Here is a 20,017-nt window from a genome sequence, read left to right as displayed (position 1 = left end):
CAACAATACTCAAATATGGTTAGCATGCACTATTTGTAGTTGTAGTTGTGTTCGCTGAACTTCTGGCTGTGCTCCAACATGATGTTTGTCAAAGATGCCATCACGAAAACTGAGGTTGAACAAGTCAACTTGGTGTGAAGGCACAAAAAACGAGACAAAACTTGATTAAAAATTAGAATAGAAACAGGCAGCACAAATATCGAGGCATTGAAAATCTTGGCATGGAATTCGAGGCACAAATCCCAATGCAAAATTTGAAATTTGCTGAAGACCCACACTTTTTTTGCAAATCCTAGAGCACGGAAAAATAATCAACAAAAAAATTTGGCACAAATCCTAAGGGAAATATTGACAGAAAAAACTGTGATTTTTTTGAATCAGAAAAATAAACTATAGAAAGATAACGTAAAAAAGTATGATTTTCGATTTCTTTTAAACCCTAGGTCACGAAGACCTAGAGCTAGAGGCTTGACAAAAATCACATTTAAAAGAAAACGTGAAAGAAGCCAAAAAAAATCACGATTTTTTTTAAAAATTGCATTTGCAGAAATCACAACTCAAACTCCAGACGAACTTGAGCGTAGAAATAACAAGAAAATCAGACATAAATTGCTTAAATTGCAGCTCCCATGTAAAACCTTGAGGAAAAATGCCGCTCAAAAAGAATCCTGCGCAGAGGTTGCGAAAAAAATGCACGAAAATCATGGAGGTCAAAAATCACATCACCGTGGAGAAAATCGCAGATAAAGTAGTGGTGGGGTCTTCAAAAAATCGTGAACACTGCACACATGAGCAGATCCATCTGCCAATATTGAAAAAATCGCTCGCCTAAAAAAATGAAAGATGGGGTTCAAAACAGAATGCTTTTGTAGAAAGTGGAAAAACTCGCGCCAAAAAACTGGAAAAAAAATTTAGTCTATAGAAACGCATAAAACACAACCACGAAATCGTGATTTTCAAAAAATGACCCGCAGAAAAAAGCGAACATGATCCCTAGCACGCCCAAAAAGGAAACTTCGACAAAGTTCACTTAAAAATTTTCACTAGGAAATTTTTTAGATTACAAATTCTCATAAATTTTTTCTTGCTTTGATACCATGAAAAATAATTAGATGATTTATTCATGAATATACAACCTATATATAGAGAATTACAAGATGGTGTTCTAAAAAGAACGAATTGTTAAATTGAAACTAAAAATCTAAAAACCTTAAAAAGCAAAATAACTAAAAAGCTAAATTTGTCTTCTAATAAAAGAAGCAATAGTAAATTATTAAACAAACCAAAAGAATTAAATGATGAACTAAATTAATAGAACAAAAGGTAACTAATTGAAAAGAATTAATTATTCTTATACCATTGTTCTGATTAATTAAGGAAAACAGGTTTTTAGGACCCAAAACCTTTAACATAGGAAATTAAGATATGTCATCAAAGAGTCCAGAGCATATAAACCGCTTACAAAACGACTGGCAAAAATACCAGCAAACCAAAAAGACAACAAAAGATAGAAACAACAAAGAAACTAGGAAGGCACTACACAGTTATAGTCTTCAGAAGGTTGTCCGCCTTTTTCACCAATTGGTCATAGGTGGCCACAACAACTTTGAGATCATCCAGGTCCTTATTAGGCTTCTTTTCTTTCTTTTTACCTCTGGTTCTTGTTCTGGGTCCTTGAGCATCTCCTGTGCCTTGAGTGTCAGGGTCAATATCCAGGGTATCCTTCTCCTCGACCAATTTGTTGATTTGAGTTTTAGTATTGCCAGCAAAAACCTTTAGGATGTTTAAAATTTGCTCTGCAATACTCTTGAGGCAATCCTCAATTTTGCTGACTTTATTGACAGTGCCTGATATAGTTTGATCCATAGTGTCAGCAATAGTTTTCCTCTCCAGCAGCTCTTTCTCTATTTTCTCGAATCTGGGGTTGAAGGAATCTTTTATATTTTCATCTTTTGCAATAGCATTTTTCAAATCCTCAATATAATTAGCCATAGTCTTCCCTTCCCCAGTGTTGCTAGTTTCCAGAATCTGAATTCTGTCGCTGAGCTTTTTGTTGTGATCCACAACTTTCTTGTAACTAGTTATTAACCACTCCATGGTGTCCATAAAACCTTTCATACCCTTAGGAGGAGGGTTTGGGGGAAGATCAGTCTTACCGGAGTTGTCCTGTTCCTTTTTTGGAGTGTCACCAACAGTAGCTGTGTCGTCAACCTTATGAAGCTCTCTAGTGGTCACCTCCTCCAGGTTCTGTTCAGCTTTCGAAATCTTTTCCTGCTTATGAGCCTCCAGCTCCTTCACATTCTCCTCCTTTCTCTTATGCTTGTTTCTAGTCTGAGTATGGACTTTAGTTTTCTTTTTCAGAGAACCTTGGGGTTTCTCCTTCTTTGAATCTTCAGAGACCTCCTCCTCCTCCCAGGAACTAATTTGGAGGATTTTGCCTTTAGATTTTTTACCCTTTGAGGAAGAAGGTCTGGTGTTCATATATTTCCTCTTCTTACCTATTTCAAATTCCGAGTCATCCAAACTCTCCTCGGAGTCACTCGTTGGGTCACTATCGGAATCCTCATCCACAGAAAAAATAGAGTCCGACCCATCCTCCTCAGACTCAATAGAGGGCTGCGGGCAGACAATTTGATTAGCCTTGAGATGGTTATAAGTAAGAACCATTAAGCTTTGATGCATGGCAGTGTCCCTCATAGGGTTCTCTTTATAGGCTTTAATGGTGGCATTCATAGAGCATAACAGAAAATAAGGAAAGTTAACCTTCTCGTCATGCCTAAAATGATTCAGCAAAACAAAATGGTAGCCGTATACTTTAGTAAATCTACCATCCAATGTAATATAACGCATTATAACAAAGAGGACCTCCCGCCATGGTTTAACAAAAGCCCTAGGGGGATAGTAAGTTTTACTTAGCTTCACCAGGTGTTTTTTCTCCTTTTCGATTTCAGGATATCTGTCAATGGCCTCCTTACTCACTTTTCTGTCTCTATAGAAGATGCTTCCTTCCCTTCGGAGACCGATGGCTTGGGCGATAAGGTCTTCATCTATGACAACAAACTGGTCTCCCATTTTCAAAGTGCCCTTTCTCCAGTTTTTGCAGAAGAAACTGGTGACCGTGCCATCCCATCCATGGAGTCTCTCCATAAATTTAGAAAACCCACCCTTCCTGCAAAATATTTCAGACCTCCTCCTTCTGCTTCCATTCCTTGTAGCTGCTAGGTTCGTATCGATGTCTTTTTCCGCCCATGTTTTCGTTGTTCAGAGCAGAATAATGAAACTTGCAGAGAGTTTTAGACAAAAAGTTTCTTGGAGCTACCAAATTTACCCAGAAAGCGTGGGAAGTGATAGAATGAGTGTTATAATAAATGGTGCTGACAATATTATAATAACTCAGACTACTCCATTTAGTCCGTTTCATTATTGTTTTGTCCATCAAAAATCTTTGGAGTGCTACTATATCGGTCCTTAAAAATGATTAGTCTGACATCCTCAAGGAGTCCTTGTTCTCCCATCCACGTAATCATTTCATCTTTATTGACTGCCTTGTTGGCTGGCGAGTCAGCAAATCCATTGGCTTCACAGTAGATATGAGATATGTAACTTTTTTCAAAAGTGCTAATGAGGTCTCTAGCGGCTTTTATAATATTATTGATAGACCATGAGGGCTTAGAGGTCCCCTTGAGACATTTAATGATGTTGTTTGAATCCCCTTCAATCCTTATCTTCTAGAGCTGGAATTGGTTTATTTTGTAATGTGTATAGATTGCCTTTTCTAACCTCTATTACTTGTGTAGTATCTAGGCTTGAGAAGGACTTGTTGATTAGTTAATTGAAGTACATAGTCCTTATCTTCTAAACTTGAAACTGAAAGCTAATTCTTCCTCAGGGTACAAACAAAAATTTATCAATATATTATTACAAAGTTACTAGATTCTTCTGCAAATTCCTTGGGTTCGGGTTTGATCCGTTGCAAATTCGTTCAAAATTCAGCCAGGGTTCGTATTTTGCCCTGTGGGTTCGATTAGGAGGACTTTTTTGGCGCTTTTCTAGAGAATTTTGAACCTAGAGGCAGAACCCGAGGAGAATTTGGGTGATTTGACACATTTTTTTAATTTTCTTTTTAAGTTTCTTTCAGCCTATTTTGGTCAAAGCATTGGGATGTTGAACTAGAACATGCAAAGTTGGATGATTCAATTGCCTGCCTTGATGCGCTTGGAGTTGATGATGATGAGCCACCTAGTGATCATGAGGCTGCTTTTGAGGCTAAGATTACTAGTACCGTTGCTAGTGACACTGTTTGTGCTTCTAATTTGCCACACGGAGGAGGATGATAATATGTTTGATGACTTTTAATGATATTTGATGAGTGATGGCTGATTGTTAATGTTGACATCATTATTTTTTAACGTAAACATTGATATGGTGGTTTATTTTGGCAATTTGCTATGTTATTTGCCCTTTGGACTAAAACTCTACAACATTAATATATATGGTGGTGTCTTTTGCTATTAATTTGCTGCTGCATATATGCATATATTTTTTATTTTTAATATTTTTATATGTTTTTGTACGGACGAAGCCAAAGCGAATCCGAACCCACCCCCCCAAAAAATTGAACGAATTGTGAACCTGAATCTCGAACTAGAATCCGATTCTGAACCGGGACCGACAACTTAGATTTTCCTCCTCAAAAGTTGTGTATCATCTATAATTCATGATGTTTGCGTGGGATATTGTTATTCCGGGTTTTATCGTTTTTTTCCACAAAAACAATGATTTGTAACTTTAGATTTATGGGTTTTTCGATTTTTCTCCTTAAAAATTGTGAATTCTCTTTTGGAGGGGGTTTCCATTTTAGGGTTTGACGGTTTTTTCCTCATAAATCGTGCTTTGTTGTAGTCTGTTTTGTGTTTGTTGCTCTTTGGTGGGTTTGTCGATTTTCCTCAAAATCGTGGTTTCAAGCTTAGTAATTGGCATGCAATAGTTTTGTAATTCATGTGTGAGGGTTACATTAGGTTGGACGACTTTCGTTTCACTTGGTCATTAGCATTTTGCAAATCCTGGGTGAGTCTCCACAACCATAGAATGTTTTGAAGAGAAAGGGCAGCCTTCTTTGCATTTGTGATCAAAAGACATACATTGTCTTCTGTAAGGTATTGAGTACGATGACCATTAGGGAGGGTATTAAAATAATATTATATTTATTCTTTAATGGTCATCTTAATTATGTCTTTTTTAGTTCGTTTAGTGTAACTACTGCTTCTTTTATTAGGTGTAGTTAGCTTTTTAGTTTTAGTTTGAAGCTTCTGTTAAACGGTTTGTTCTTTTTAGAACACCGTCTTGTAATCTCTATTCAAGTAGCCTTTGTCTCCTTTACTGAAGACATCGATTATATGAGTAATTAATTTTCAGATTGTTGATCCATTGCATGTTCTTTAGATGGGTTTGACTTTCATGCATAATTAGTGTAATTTTCTTGTAAAATATGTTTTGTACAAATTTCAAAGGTTATGGGGTTCCATCTTTGTAGATGGATTCCTTTTGGAATTTTAATGCTTTTAATACGTTTCATGTCATGGCATTTGAAGATTTGCATTTCTCCTATCTAAAATGAAGTAATATCAAATTTAGGATTGATGGTGGAAATCAAAATTGCATTAGAAAAATTGCATTTTGTTTTAAAAGACTAATAAATATATGGTATTATTAATTAGAGAATTTAGTCTCAATAGTTACTACGATATGGTAACTTTGATAGAATAAAATTACCACGCTATCCCATGCTATCCTACAAGGTTAGGGTGGTAGGGAAAATTGTAGGTTACAATTTGATTACCTTGTAGGATAGGGTGGTAGGGAAAATTGTAGGTTACAATTTGATTACCTGACAAGTGAAAGGTGAAAAATAATTGGCCTTCACGTAAAAGGCATTTTCTATGATATGTTTCTAGGGCATCAAACTATCGTGCATAGTTTTTGTGATGTTTTATTTACTTTTTTTTTAAATTTTGGCTTTGCTTGGAGAGGCACTAGGCATAAATAGATTCAACACTAGATTTTGTTTCATGTTATAGAAATTCTAACTATTTCTCAACACAGCTTCTGTTGATTTTAGTAAACATGTGGTAGAAACGGCACACATCACCAGACACATGCTTCTTTTTATGCTTATAATGCATAAGGGTTATTTTTAGCTTGTTAGCTTTATCAAAAAATATAGAGCCTTTTGTTCATGTTCTAAACTGGCATTTTGTGTCGTATTATTTCTAGTTGTGTCATAGGTTTCACCAAATTTTGGCCATGAAATTCTAAATTCGGTGAACATTATTTTTTTATGAAAATCATAAAAATTCGGGTTTAAGTTTCTATGGATTAAAATCAATTTGGAACATGTCTTGTTGGATAGGTAGCAATTCCCTCATTCCAAGTGCGTGGCTTCCACAAACTTGCGTGACTTTGTAGGTAGGATATTTATTAGGGTTTTTCTAATTTAGGATTTATGCAGCTTGAAATCAAATGGAAGGTTGGGGATCTAGAAATAGTCATTGCCTCCTTCCACATTCTTCTAGGGTGTGCTCTTAACGAACGGGTGTATAAGAGACATGGAAAATGCTCACAATGTGTGGAAAACTATGATGGGAAGCCCAAATCTTGCATTGGAGTTGTGAACCCACAATCCAAACATGTTGCTTATTGTACGAACAAGAAGACATAGGGAAGTCTTGATTAAATCCTTTGCATTTTTCATCCATAGCTCCAGCTATTGCTCAAAAAGGCCAGCCAGCTTGTAAGACAACTTTGTAAGAATTCCACTCATATGAAAGAAAACATTGTCGACGCTTTCGACTTTGATTGGGACACATGAGAAGCAAGACTAGTATGTCCATGCTAGGACTTGAATCCTTGACAGGCACAGCCTACTGTTCAATTGAGACCGAATAGCGCATTGAGTTATCTTAATATCCGTCCATGCTAGGACTTGAATCCTTGATAGGCACAACCTACTGTTCAATTGAGACTGAATAGCCCATTGAGTTATCTTAATATCCGAACACTAAATACAATGTTCCACCACTACAATGTGTTTTTTTCTTGACTATCTATTATAAAATTTTATTAAACAATACTATCCAAACTTCAAGTATTATTTTATTATTAACAAATTAAAATATCAAAATTGTTTGAGTTAAAAAAAAAAATAGTACTCTTTAAATTTTTAAGCTGTTATATCTGAACTCTTAAGTATTTTTTTATTTTAGTTTTAACAATTTTAAAAAATTAAATTAAAATTTGAACTTATAATTTTTAATTTTTTAAAATTTTTTTTTGATTTGCGATATACAAGAATAAACAATGTTAATGTTTTAAATTTATTACTTATATTTTAAAAAAATCATATTTATACAAGGCAAATTTATTCATGATTTTTTTATTGTTTTTTTAATCCTTGCTGAACTTCATTTGAATTTTATTGTTGCCGAACAGAAATTCAAACTCAAACCTTGTGACATATATTTTAAGTATTGCTAATAATTTATTTTAGCACTGGATAGGCTTACTATGGATGTAATGTTTGTGGCACTGTCAGGGTTCATGATCTTTCCGTACTATATTCTTAACAATGACTTTAATAATTTTTTCACAAATATTTGCTTTTCTCAAGATAATTCATACCCTTAAAATGCTAATTTGGATTTATGCCCTGGTATTGATATAATATTCTTACCTGGACATTGCAAATTTGGGGAAATTTGTGCAAATCTCTCGTGGTGTCAAAGCATACAATGATTTTGGTGTTTTGATAGATCGGTTATTAAAGTTGCACTGGAGGACAGAAAAAAGACACATTTGACTCTTTAATTGGAAACAAATTTATTGGGACATGGATACATAAGTGGAGGTTTTTTTGTTTCACTTTTGTTTTAAATGAATAATTTTTTAATCACTTATTGCACATTGATGATGCACTGATAAAGAATATGTTCATGATCAAGTAGGTTATTATTGCGTTGGGTAAATAGAAGTATTGTTTTAACAATTATGTCCATGATCCATGGGATTATTATTGCCTTGGGTAATTATAAATATTGTTTTGTTTTCTGGATGCAGGCAAGGATGTGTTGGCCAAGGCTAAAACTGGCACCGGAAAGACAGTAGCATTCTTGGTAATAACCATTTTGGGCACAAAATTGTGTTTCATACTTTATTGCATCTCCATCACTGGTTTCTATTGATTACTGAATCTATTTTTTTGGATTGTGGGAAGGGCGATTTATGTTTTCTTTGGTCTGCAGCTTCCTGCTATTGAGGTGATTTTGAAGTCACCACCTATCAGTAGAGATGAGAGAAGGCCTACCATCTTTGTAATTGTAGTTTGTCCTACTCGGGAACTTGCAGGTCAAGTTGCTGCAGAGGCCGAATCTTTGTTGAAGTACCATGCTAATATTGGTGTGCAGGTAGTGATTGGGGGCAAAAAGTTGTCTGCACAGCAAAAACGTCTACAAGCAAATCCTTGCCAGGTTTGCCTTTTGATATTTAATACCTGTTTATGAGGTTGAAGATTCTAAATTTTATAGAGTTACACTCTGATGAGTCAGAAATTCATATTGGAAGTGTCCAAGTAAATTCTGATAATTCTTCTCAACTTGAAAGTTTATAGCTGTGGATGAGAAAACTTAAGAAAATGGAAACCACGAAAAGAATGAATAGAATCAAATCATTTATTGTTTTATATTATGGTATTACCTATTATTTATCTAAGGCTGAGGGTTACACAATCACTCTAGGTGTCCTGGTCATTGTTGATTATTACTATTATCAGAAATAACTGCGCTAGATTTTTCGTGACAGTTATATGATGAATTTTTCTCATGGGGATGCTTTACATAGTCACTGAGGCGAGATATTTTGAAGATGAATTAGCGTTCTTTGCCTGTGCAAACTTGAAAGTAAAAGCACATGAAATATACTTATTTGCAACTATGAAAAAAAAAATAGGAATAATTCTTTTTCTTTAAATTAAAGACATTCTTTTCTTAGATTGATAGAAACTTAGAACTCCAAATAGAGATAAGATGTCATCTAGAAAATAATAGTAATTTCTTTACACTGTAGATATGACCTATCAGCAAACTTGCATAGGGACCAGAATAAACTTTTAAACTACATGGGAAGTTCTCATCATTTTCTCCCTACGGAAGGAAATTATTGCCAATTTCTGCAAGATTTGGAAACTTAAAATAAAAAACTCACCAAGAGAACCATTTGGGATGATCCGGTAAATTTCTCTTCTACTTGACAAGTTATGTAGAGGTTTTTCCTTTGACATTTTTGTGGGTTCAAACATGAAGCAAAGTATCCTCCACCAATAATTGTCAAAAATTTTGAATGTAGCCTTAGAACAAGTGATAGAAATCTCATCATGCAAATTACATGTTTCGTACAACCTAAGCTTGTATTGAGAATGTTATGGATACAAAGCTGAAGCAAAAGTCATTAGATTTGATTGCTGGGAAATGGAGAATGGATTGTAAGGTCCATATCTGCTAGCCACACCTTGTGATGATGTTCGTTGAGAAACTTGTTTATTTATATGAAGCCAAACAGAGTCACCTACTTTAAAACAATTAAGTAACTTGATGTTTGTCATGAGGTCCTTTGAATGTGGATTCTGTTGTGGGTGGCGATCCTGAATTTGTTTGTAATTTGTCAAAATTTAGCACAAAGTTATAACTCTGTTTTGCACCATTTTTTGGTGCGATGTATTTGGATCTCTAGGAGAATCGGGTTTTCTTAAGAAGCGAAAGGATGGAATTGAAAAGACTTCAAAGGGGAATGCCTTGTCATTCCTTGAGTAGTTCTGTAAATGAGAGGTGAATAGGTGTCCCATTGGCTAATCTTATGATGATAAATGCAGATAGCATGGACTATTGTCAAATAAAGAATGCAAATTTGACCATGTACTTAAATGAAATAGAGAAATGTAATTTACAAGCCACAATTGGTCATGAAGATTGTTAAAAGTCACTCAAGAAGTTGGAATTGTGACTTAAATAATAGTAACAGTCTAAAGTTTTTCAAATGTGCTTGAAGAACTAGTGGTTTGGTTGTGGAGTATTAAAGGCCTCAGAGCATGGCTTATAGAGACGATTTGGAAACTTGATGGAAAACCACAAATGTACAATCACTTTATCACGAGATATTTGGGAAAATCACCAATGAAGTCTATGGAAATGGATTCCCATGTTTGAGAAGGCGCTAATAATGGCTGATATAATCAAAGCTTTCGATTGGGAGGCTTAGAATGTTTGCAAAAAGATATAGTCCTCAACCCACTTTCACATTAAAGGGTAATAAAATTACCAATGAACGTGCTGAAGGTCTTTTGGACATTAGGAGAATGAATGAGCTTCAAACATGTGGCTTACCAATTATTTCAACAATATAATGGTCTGCTGTATCCTACTGGCTTATAATTCAGATTATTTGCTTTATAATCCAATTTCTTACTGCCTTATCATCCAGATCATATCTCTATTTCTTATTTTGTCTGAATTTCTGTTTTCAGATCAAATGTTGTTTTCCAAACATTTAATATTTCTACTTGATCATTCGATGCCTTCATTTATGGAATGTTGTTGTGTGATTGATATTTTTTATTAATGATTGATTGAATGAATGAATTTCCTTGATTGTATGATTTGAGGTATTGGTGAGTGATGATGTAATGAATGCTAGTTTGATATATTGATGAATGAGGATTGAGTGAATACTGATTTGATAGAATGATTTGCTGATTGATTTTTTTGTGGATTCATGAGTGATGATTGACAAGTGATCCTTGAATATTTGAAATGCTTTCTCCTTTATACTTTACTGGTAAAAGGGTCACCCCCTTTCATAAGAATTGAGTCACCACCCTCCATTGCTGCCCTTTGAGAGTATTATTTTCCAAATTGATTTCTCTTCTCTGTCTTCAAATGAAACCTTCTCCCCTTCATATTTTCCAATGGAGGGAGAAGTCTCATCTCTTCATCATCTCCTCTTTGCAAGAGTCACAACCTTTCATAATTACCACCCTTTGAAAGAGTACGACTGTTCATAATTTTTTTCTCTTTGAAATAGTCACTTTCTTATCTCCTTCCCATTTCTTTCTTCTTTCATTATTCCTATTCATATGCTCCATTCTCTCGTATTCATCCATAACCTCTTTCAAATGAACTCTTCTTCCTTTTATATCTCATTTTTTGAGGGAGTCACAACTCTTCATTTCATGCCTTTTGCGACAATTCATTAAACTTAATTAAAGATTAATTATATGATGTTTTATTTTGTTTATTTTTATATTTTAATTTTATTATTATTTATTATTAAATCATATTTCAAAAAGGGGACTTTACAGTTTTCCTCTGCTAGACCTAAGGGAGTAGTCCTGATTACAATACCAAATAGATTTATCCTTCACTTCAATAGGATATTGTTGAAGCAAAATGTTGTCACATTTGTATTAAGGTCTGAATGATTTTGTTTCAGATTAGCTAGATCTTAAACAATTTATTCTATTCAACACCTTGAGAACATGGAACAACTTCAACACAGTGACAAAAAATAAAAATGTGGTTTATGATTATTAGGGTTTTGAGAATCTAGGTTTTGGACTAGGAAATGCTCTTAGATTGGTGCCTATCTTGGGCAACAATGTCAAACACTAAATGCAAGTGCCTGCTCACAATAAAACTTCTTACTCAAGGGACTGATAAAGATATTACTGCCGTACATTAACATGTCCATGAAAAGGTATAATCTGCAACTCTTTTTAAGGATCCTTCAACACAATACATATTCCCCCATATTTCTTTTAAAGTATATGTTATCACAAAAGCTCGCACCCTAGCTGAGCTATCAACTCAGCAACCTTGTGAAACATGGAGACAACCCTGAAGTGTGGGACCTTGCGCAAGGGGGTTGAATCTCCGGAGAAGGCCGACTTCCTTCTCAATCTAGGTGCAGGTGTTGAACTAACTCCTAAGCCTATCCTAACAAATTGCAGAGGTAAAGGGAAGAGAGAATGCTTGAAATAAAAGAAGGTGATGCACCAAGAAGAGATTGTTCCTCTCCCTACCGAAATGACACAAAAAATCAACTGAAACACCCAGGACATACACAAACTTCAGTTGTATGAGTGACCCCAATGCATGTATGAAGGTTAGAATTCACTAAATGCTAAGAGGGGAGAAGGTTTCCCACAAGTCACACTCAGAAATAAATTTAACACATCATATATGAGAGAAGAACCACAAAACATACACCTATGATGAAGGTAAGGAAACATACACAGCATACATAAGTTGAAAGTAGGCAAGAATGGTGATTTCAATTAATTACAAGGCCAATGGCCAAACTTACAGTTGCACAAATGCAAGATAAATACAAGAGAAGTGGGAGAGCATGGAATAGCTCAAGCTAGCGGGGAGAAAACCCTTTACAATGAGACTTAACAACCTTTATATAGAAAAATGGTTACAAGAGTGATCATGACCCCTGTGTGTCACTCTGGGAGTGCAGGGAAGTGCATGCACTTGACTTCTGTACATGCAAGCAACCTAGCCATACCCTAAAAAGGCACCCCTGAGAAGGGTGGATTGACTGACCTTCCAAAGTCAGAGCATGTAGACATGACATAAGTCACCACAACAAGCATGGCCGCGTACCTCTCCTGATGGAAATCCTGCCAAAAACATTTAATGCACCCCTATGGCTCCACAAAAGAAGGTGCTTAAGTCACAAAAGCTGTCAGAGCATTTAAAGCCTTGAGTGTCGATCACGCCATCCGGAAGTGTTGCCAACTGGAAAGAAGTTGGGGGAACTTCAGAGACCCGGGTCACCGAAGTTGGGAAAACTTGGGAACCTAAGAACTTCAGGGTTCTAGAGTTCTGGGGTTGAGGAAGAGAAGACCTGGGAACTTCAGAGACCGGGGTCACCGAAGTTGGGGGAACTTCGGAGACCTAGGTTACTGTAGTTTGGGGAACTTAAGAAATTTGGGTCACTGTAGTTGGGGGAACTTTGGAGACTTGGGTCACTGAAGTTGGGAAGACTTAGGAACCTCGAAACTTCGGGGATTCGGAGTTCCGGGGTTGAAGACTAGAAGACCTGGGATTTAGAGACCTAGGTCACCGAAGTTGGGGGAACTTTGGAGACCTGGGTCATCGTAGTTGGGGGAACTTCAGAGACATGGGTCACCGAAGTTGGGAAGACTTAGCAACTTGGGAACTTTGGGGTTCCGGAGTTCCAGGGTAGAAGAACTAGGAACTTGGGAACTTCAGAGACTTGGGTCATAGAAGTTGGGGTAACTTCGGAGACTTGGGTTAGAAAAGTTGGGGGAACTTCGGAGGCTTGGGTCACCGTAGTTGGGGGAACTTCGGAGACCTGGGTCATTGAAGTTGGGAAGACTTAGCAACTTGGGAACTTCGGAGGCTTGGGTCATCGTAGTTTCGGGGTAGAAGAACTAGGAACTTGGGAACCTGGGGGTTCCAGAGTTCCGGGGTAGAAGAACTAGGAACTTGGGAACTTGGGGGTTCCGGAGTTCCGGGGTTGAAGAACTAGGAACTTGGGAACCTAGATTTCCGGGGTTGAAGAACTAGGAACTTGGGAACCTGGTGTTTCCAGAGTTCCGGGGTTAAAGAATTTAGGAACTTTGGAACCTGGGAGTTCTGAAGTTCCGGGGTTGAAGACTTAGGAACTTCCTTCTGACAAGACAACACTTCACACTTCATAATTCCATTGCTTTTCTCCTTGATCGACTGGGGCAGCGGTGGTCCATGGAACATATTTCTGATCGGTTCTCACTGATGAACCAAGGGTGTCATAAAATGACAACAGTATATTTAATCGATTATTTGATTAGAAGCAGTAAACAAAATACACCATATAGCAAATGTGTACCGATATGTAATGCCCCCTCCCTAGGTGATAGGTAGTTGAGTAGGGATTGGCCTATCATTGGGTTCTCGTAGGCCAGTGGAGTGGGAAAGGGAACCTATATTGAGGCTTGTGGAGCTACGTAGGGGCTTTATAAGTCATTCTGGACAGTTTGAGGCAATCTCCTAAATTTTAGGAGGGTGACCTATTTTTTAGGGATTGACTGGAAGTTGACCAGGACGTAGCAGGGGACCTGAGGAATCATTTTGGAGGTTTTGGTTGCAATTCCTATTTTTTAGGGAGGCATTGGTAGTCAGCATGTTGGCCTCTCCAGAGTTAGTGGGGTGTTAGTGGCAGAAGGCCTTATGAACCATTTTGGGCGATCATGAATGAGTTCCTAATTTTAAGGAGAATCCATATTTTGTAGGAGTTGACTGGCAGTGGGGGCTGCCACACTCAGGCATCATCCTAGTATGGATAGCAGTTTCAATTTCTTAGTTGGGAGACCAAGTGATGGATTCAAGAATAAAAAAATGAAATATTAAAGTTATCTTTAATTCTTTATTTAAATAAAATAAAGTGATGCTAAATACTTTATAAAGTGACCCCCCCCTGGCACTTTGCCCTAGGCAGCATCAACTTTAAGCTGGTTTTAAAAAGTGGTCATTTGCAGTTTCAATTTCTTAGTTGGGAGACTAGGTGATGGATTCAAGAATAAAAAAATGAAATATTAAAGTTATCTTTAATTCTTTATTTAAATAAAATAAAGTGATGCTAAATACTTTATAAAGTGACCCCCCCTGGCACTTTTCCCTAGGCAGCATCAACTTTAAGCTGGTTTTAAAAAGTGGTCATTTGCTAATGAATAATTAGACCCTCAAGAAGTTTGAACTTCCTAAAGGGGGTGAAATATTTAATAAAACATTATAAAGTATGTTAAGTGGCAAAGAGAAACACTAAAAGCGGATCAAACCTCTTGGAGGGAAAAGTAAAGAGGTTAAAAAACAAGTTTGGAGCTGATTTCATACATTCATGAATATTATTTATTGAGAGCAGCAGCTGTGTGGAGAAGAAATTCTCAGATCCACTGTGGAGGATGGAAACCCTTCATAGTTTGGTGGTTATCAGCCATTATATTGCAGGGAGAATGCATTTTTATTGGCTGGTTAGAGGAAACAGCAGTGATCAGCACCTTACTTGAGCAGATCAGGGGCAGCCATTAGTAGATTGGGCCTTTCAGAAGCTATTGCTACATCAATATTGCAATATCTGAGCCAGCCATACCATTTTGAGGTCATGGGCATCAAACCCTAGGTAGCACGTGGGGTTTCTATTTGGTCTTGGAGCTGATCTAGCATTTACATCCGCTGGGAACTTCAAATCAGACCTGGAGCAGAATTGTGAGCTGAGTTTAAGCTGGAAGAGGCTGAATTTGTTGTCCCAGACTTGTATCAGACTTATGTATACATTTTGGGGCATGTAGATCAGCCATTTACTTGATTAATAAGCGTCTATATTGTTCTCTATTTGCTTAAATGTTATCTACTTTCTTATCAGCAATTTCTTTATCTAAGCATTCATTAAACCCTTGCAAAAATACAAGCAAATCATCAAAACACAAAAAAGTCAGAAAAACACCAAAAACAAACAAAAACAAATATAAACAAATTTCCTTATTCTCTGGTCAAAGACAAATCAGAAAATTTGGATCAGATTCAGTTTGGGATCTTTCAGTGGTATTAGAGCTATGTTCCCACGAGCCTGAGGTTGTAGTGATTATTCCTATGTTTTTTGGAAGGACTGTGCCATACAGATTTTATACTCAGCAAAATGAGCTTGATGAATGCGAGTTATTGAGGACCCTCGCTACTAACCAGCTGCTGATTGCACATGCAATGGAGAGGATAGGTGGTACCCTTGATAGATTAGAGTTGGATCGGCCTAGGGATAGGCAAAACAAATGTGACAGGCATGATAGACATGACAAGTTTGTTTCACTTGCTGGTAGCCATGGCAGTAGTAGGGCACCTTCATCATTGGACGGGGCATCTATTTCTCCTAGGCATGACATGTCACATACATGTACGACAGATATCCATGCAGCCTCACTTTCCGCCTAGAGAACAGCCACCACTAGTTGACCAACTTGAGGGCGTGGAATTTCAGGATGTTGTTATGGCAGCTAGTGAAGAGTGGGCACGCCTTCCAGCGCATGTTAGAGATGCTTTTCCTCTACATCAGTATTGTTTCCAGCGTAGAGACAGTATGAGGATCCATGGTGACAGGTGGCCTAAACAACAGTTTAATGGTGACCTCAAGCGAGCTACTAGCAAGATCACTTTATCATCATTTGATGGTAGAGAGAAGATTAGTGCACGAGCTTGGGTGCACAAGCTAGACATCTACCTTTCACTTAAGCCAATGCTTAAGAACGAGGCTATACAGTTTGCAATATTACATATGGAGAGCTGTAATGTCCCCATTTTGCGAGCATCAGAGTTTGTAAGAATTAGCCTATCATTTGACCCTCGTAAGCTAATAATTATTGATAGAGGGCCTCGTGTGGCAGTTACTTGGTGATTAGAGACATTACTCTTCAGCTGGATTCAGGTTTTGGCCTTTGCACAGGTTTTTTTTGACTCAGATTGGCACACTTACTATTTATAGTAAGTTACTATTTTGGGAGAGTCAGGGTTCCTATTAATAGAAAGACACCTTAGCAGAGCTTATTGGCAGTGTCGACCTTGATTGGGCCTTTGCAGCTATTTCTAGACTCAGTTCCACATACTTACTATTTATAGTAAGTCACTATTCAGGGTTTCTATTTTTAGACAGACATCCAATCACATGGAGAACAGGGAGAGTCGACTCCTGGCTCAGACGGTTTAGCAATCAGACAAGTACATCAAGAGATATTAAAGTTTAAGTGACTTAAGTGATTTATTTAATATTTTAATATTATTATAAAGTTCTAAAGTAACTTTATAATAATAAAGTCACTTTAATATAATAAAGTGCATTAAGTGAATAATTTAATGTGGGAATAAATCTTTTATCCCACATTGGCCAGGAAGGTGTTTGAGCTCTCTTAAGGAAAGAATAAAAGGAAAGGCAAGAGTTCATTCTCGGCATCCAGTTGATGAATAGTATTTTGATTGATTTTTATTGTGGAGCCTAGGGCTTTCGCAATTTTCTTCTTTGATCATAGGAAACGAAAACTTCCTATTGATAGCAATTTTGAAGGTGTGAAATAACACCTGAATTATTGCAGTTGTGGGAAAGAATACTTCAGTTCTTTCATTTGTGCAAATTGGTGAAGTTTTCTAGAAGGGTTTGAAGTTTATTGTTGAAGAACATTTATAGTTGGTTGTGAATCATCCTTCTTTGGCACATGGAGTTATATCATTCTTGTTGGGAGAGATTATCAACAAATTATTCAAGGTTTTAAGAGCAGATTGCAAGTTTGTTCTTGCTGCTACAGTGCGCATGAACAGTGCGCGTGAACAGTGTGCATGAACAGTGCCGTGAACAGTGCGCTACAGTGCCATGAACAGTGCCGTGAATAGTGCGCTACAGTGCCGTGAACAGTGCACATGAACAGTGCGCTACAGTAGTTGGAGTTCTATAGAAGGGGATTTAGAGAGGTTGAACAGCTATATATATGTGACAAGGGATTTGCATATGAGGAGAATCAAACCAATATATCAAGGCAACCATTGAAATACCAGGTTTTCTATTTATGGTTATTGTATTAGAAAATCATTACTTCATTGCATCATTTTCTATTATGATTATATCATGAAATATTTGGAGGTTGCATATGTTTAATGGAGATATAATTTGCATATTCCACATTCAACATTGATCAGCCATTTAGCTGTCATGCCAATTGTTTGCTTAAATGCCTAATGGCTGTAGGTGTACTTTGGGATGCATGACAAGTGTTTGTCTTAATGTCAACTAGCTGTACTAGTTAATTTCAGTCATTACATATGTGTGGAAAGGTCTAAAACAGCTAGTATATCATTTCTATAACAACTTTGCATTGTTAGAAGCTTTCCATAACTTCATTTGCAGCCTACAAACCCAAAGAAGACAAAGAAAGAATTCACTACAGCGGCTTCAAACATTGTATGCCAAATGTTTGACAATATTCCTTGGTGTTCAAATAAGCAAAAACAGGGTCAGATTAGCCAAGGGATATTACAAGAGCGTGGCTTATGATTGGTGGCATCATATGGTTTGGTTTGGTTACCAAACCAATGGACTCATTCATTCTTATAGGAAGTTCATTGAGCGGTTGATCGCCAGATTTGACCGTAAGGATGTTGAGTTGTACTTGAAAGATCTAGCACTGCTGCAAAAGACTGGACATGTTGAGGCTTATATTAATGAGTTTGAACGTATTGCTGTTATGGTTCCGGAGATGCTTGATAAGTGTGTGGTGAAGTTGTTCATTGAGGGTTTACATGATAGGTAATGAGATTCGGTCAAGGCTCTTAAGCGCAGGACTTTACATGAGGTTATTCAGACTACCTTAGACCTCGATACTTCACCGCCACCTACTTCTTATCATCAGAATAGGAATCTTTCCGAAGGCCTTGAGCCTCTTCAGAGATCTTCTACACAATATCAGAGTGCACCACATTCCGAAGGCCCTGAGCCTCCCCAGATATCTTCTACCTAGGATGGATCAGGAGACACGTAATGAGTTGAGCAGGAAGAAGCTATGCTTCTCGTGTAAGAAGCCTTGAGAGCTTGGACATCTATGCCTTGGGAAAGGCAAGGCGCATCTCATTGAGGTCCATTCAAATGTGGATGATGAGCATATTCAGGATACAGATTTTGAGGGCAACAATGATGAGGTTGCTGATACACATGATGCTGCATATGGCACCATTGCTACTCTTTTTCGGTATTCCTAGGTATCAGCGTTCGTGTTCGAAGGAATTGTCAAGGAACAATAAGTGTTATGCATGGTAGATAGTCATGCTACTCATTGTTTCATCAATGAAGGTTTTGTAGTCAATAAGGGGCTGGAAGTAGAGGAATTTGATGGATTCCATGTCATGCTAGCGGATGGTTCCAAAATGAGTTGTACAAGAAGAATACCACGATTATCTATTGCATTGGATAATTATTCTTTCACAGATGAGATTACTATGTTGTTGGTATTGGTGGAGGGACAGACGTGGTACTTATTGTGCAATGGTTGAAGTCTCTTGGGAGGTATGTCCAAGATTTCAGAAAGATGGAGTTGGAGTTTACTCACCTGGGTGAATGTATTGTGCTTAAGGCACTAATGAACGAAACAAAGAACGGGGCAGCTAAGAGTATGTTTGCTCGCCTTGACATTGGGGCTTTGAAAAGCATCGATAAAAATGAAGAAGTCAGTTCTAATTTTCTGATGTTTAATAGCAGTGTTAAATCCTCAATTTCTCATGACATTGCAGCCTCTAATCATAGGGAAATGAGTGATATAGACTCTGCTGTGATTGGCACACAAAATGCAAGCATTGGGCATGGTAAATTTTGACACATCTCATTATAGGATTGATTTTAAACATGTTGGAGCAGCTGACATAGAGCAGTCTCAGAAATTTGCCCATTATAATATTTGATTGCTGATGTAGTGCTCCAATCTAGACAATTGATCAATTTGTATAGGCCAAAAATGTTGCACCGTTAAAATTTTCCAAAAAGTAGACCATCTGCTGAGTTGGATTTGATCTGACTGAAATATGATGACTGATTGAAATGCAAATATGCATTATTCTTCATATCTCTCTTCCCATGCTGCATATGTTTTCTCATCAGGCAATTGAAATTCTTGAATTTTGACAGTGTTACCATTATGATTGGCATACTTAGCATCCAAAATTTCCCTTGCTTCCTTATTGAGACTATCACATAGCATCTCTAAGGCATACATTTCATCTAATATTGAATTTAGTAATCCCGTGTTCAATTCACTATTAGTATAGACAGAGGATATCACGTTTGGGCCAAGTATAGTGAATTTTGAATTACACTGCTTGAGGGTTTTAGCCCGATCCTTATCATCTTGGATGCGATGCATCACTTTGCTCTCCTTTAA

The 20,017-nt window shown here is 37.1% G+C and overlaps 1 protein-coding gene across 1 annotated transcript in view; it reads left to right on the top strand.

The window, feature by feature from the left end:
* Window positions 1–20,017, top strand: part of LOC131031101 (DEAD-box ATP-dependent RNA helicase 31) — a 140,043-nt gene that overhangs the window by 68,765 nt on the left and 51,261 nt on the right. The window contains exons 3-4 of the mRNA XM_057962130.2: window positions 8,113–8,168; window positions 8,298–8,522. Coding sequence (XP_057818113.1) covers window positions 8,113–8,168; window positions 8,298–8,522 — 281 coding nt within the window. The remainder of the gene's footprint in view (window positions 1–8,112; window positions 8,169–8,297; window positions 8,523–20,017) is intronic.

This window comes from Cryptomeria japonica, chromosome 7, assembly GCF_030272615.1.
Source record: "Cryptomeria japonica chromosome 7, Sugi_1.0, whole genome shotgun sequence".
Taxonomy (NCBI): Eukaryota; Viridiplantae; Streptophyta; class Pinopsida; order Cupressales; family Cupressaceae; genus Cryptomeria; species Cryptomeria japonica.
The sequence above is the reverse complement of the archived record's forward strand: the minus strand, read 5'-3'. Positions and strand labels throughout refer to the sequence as shown.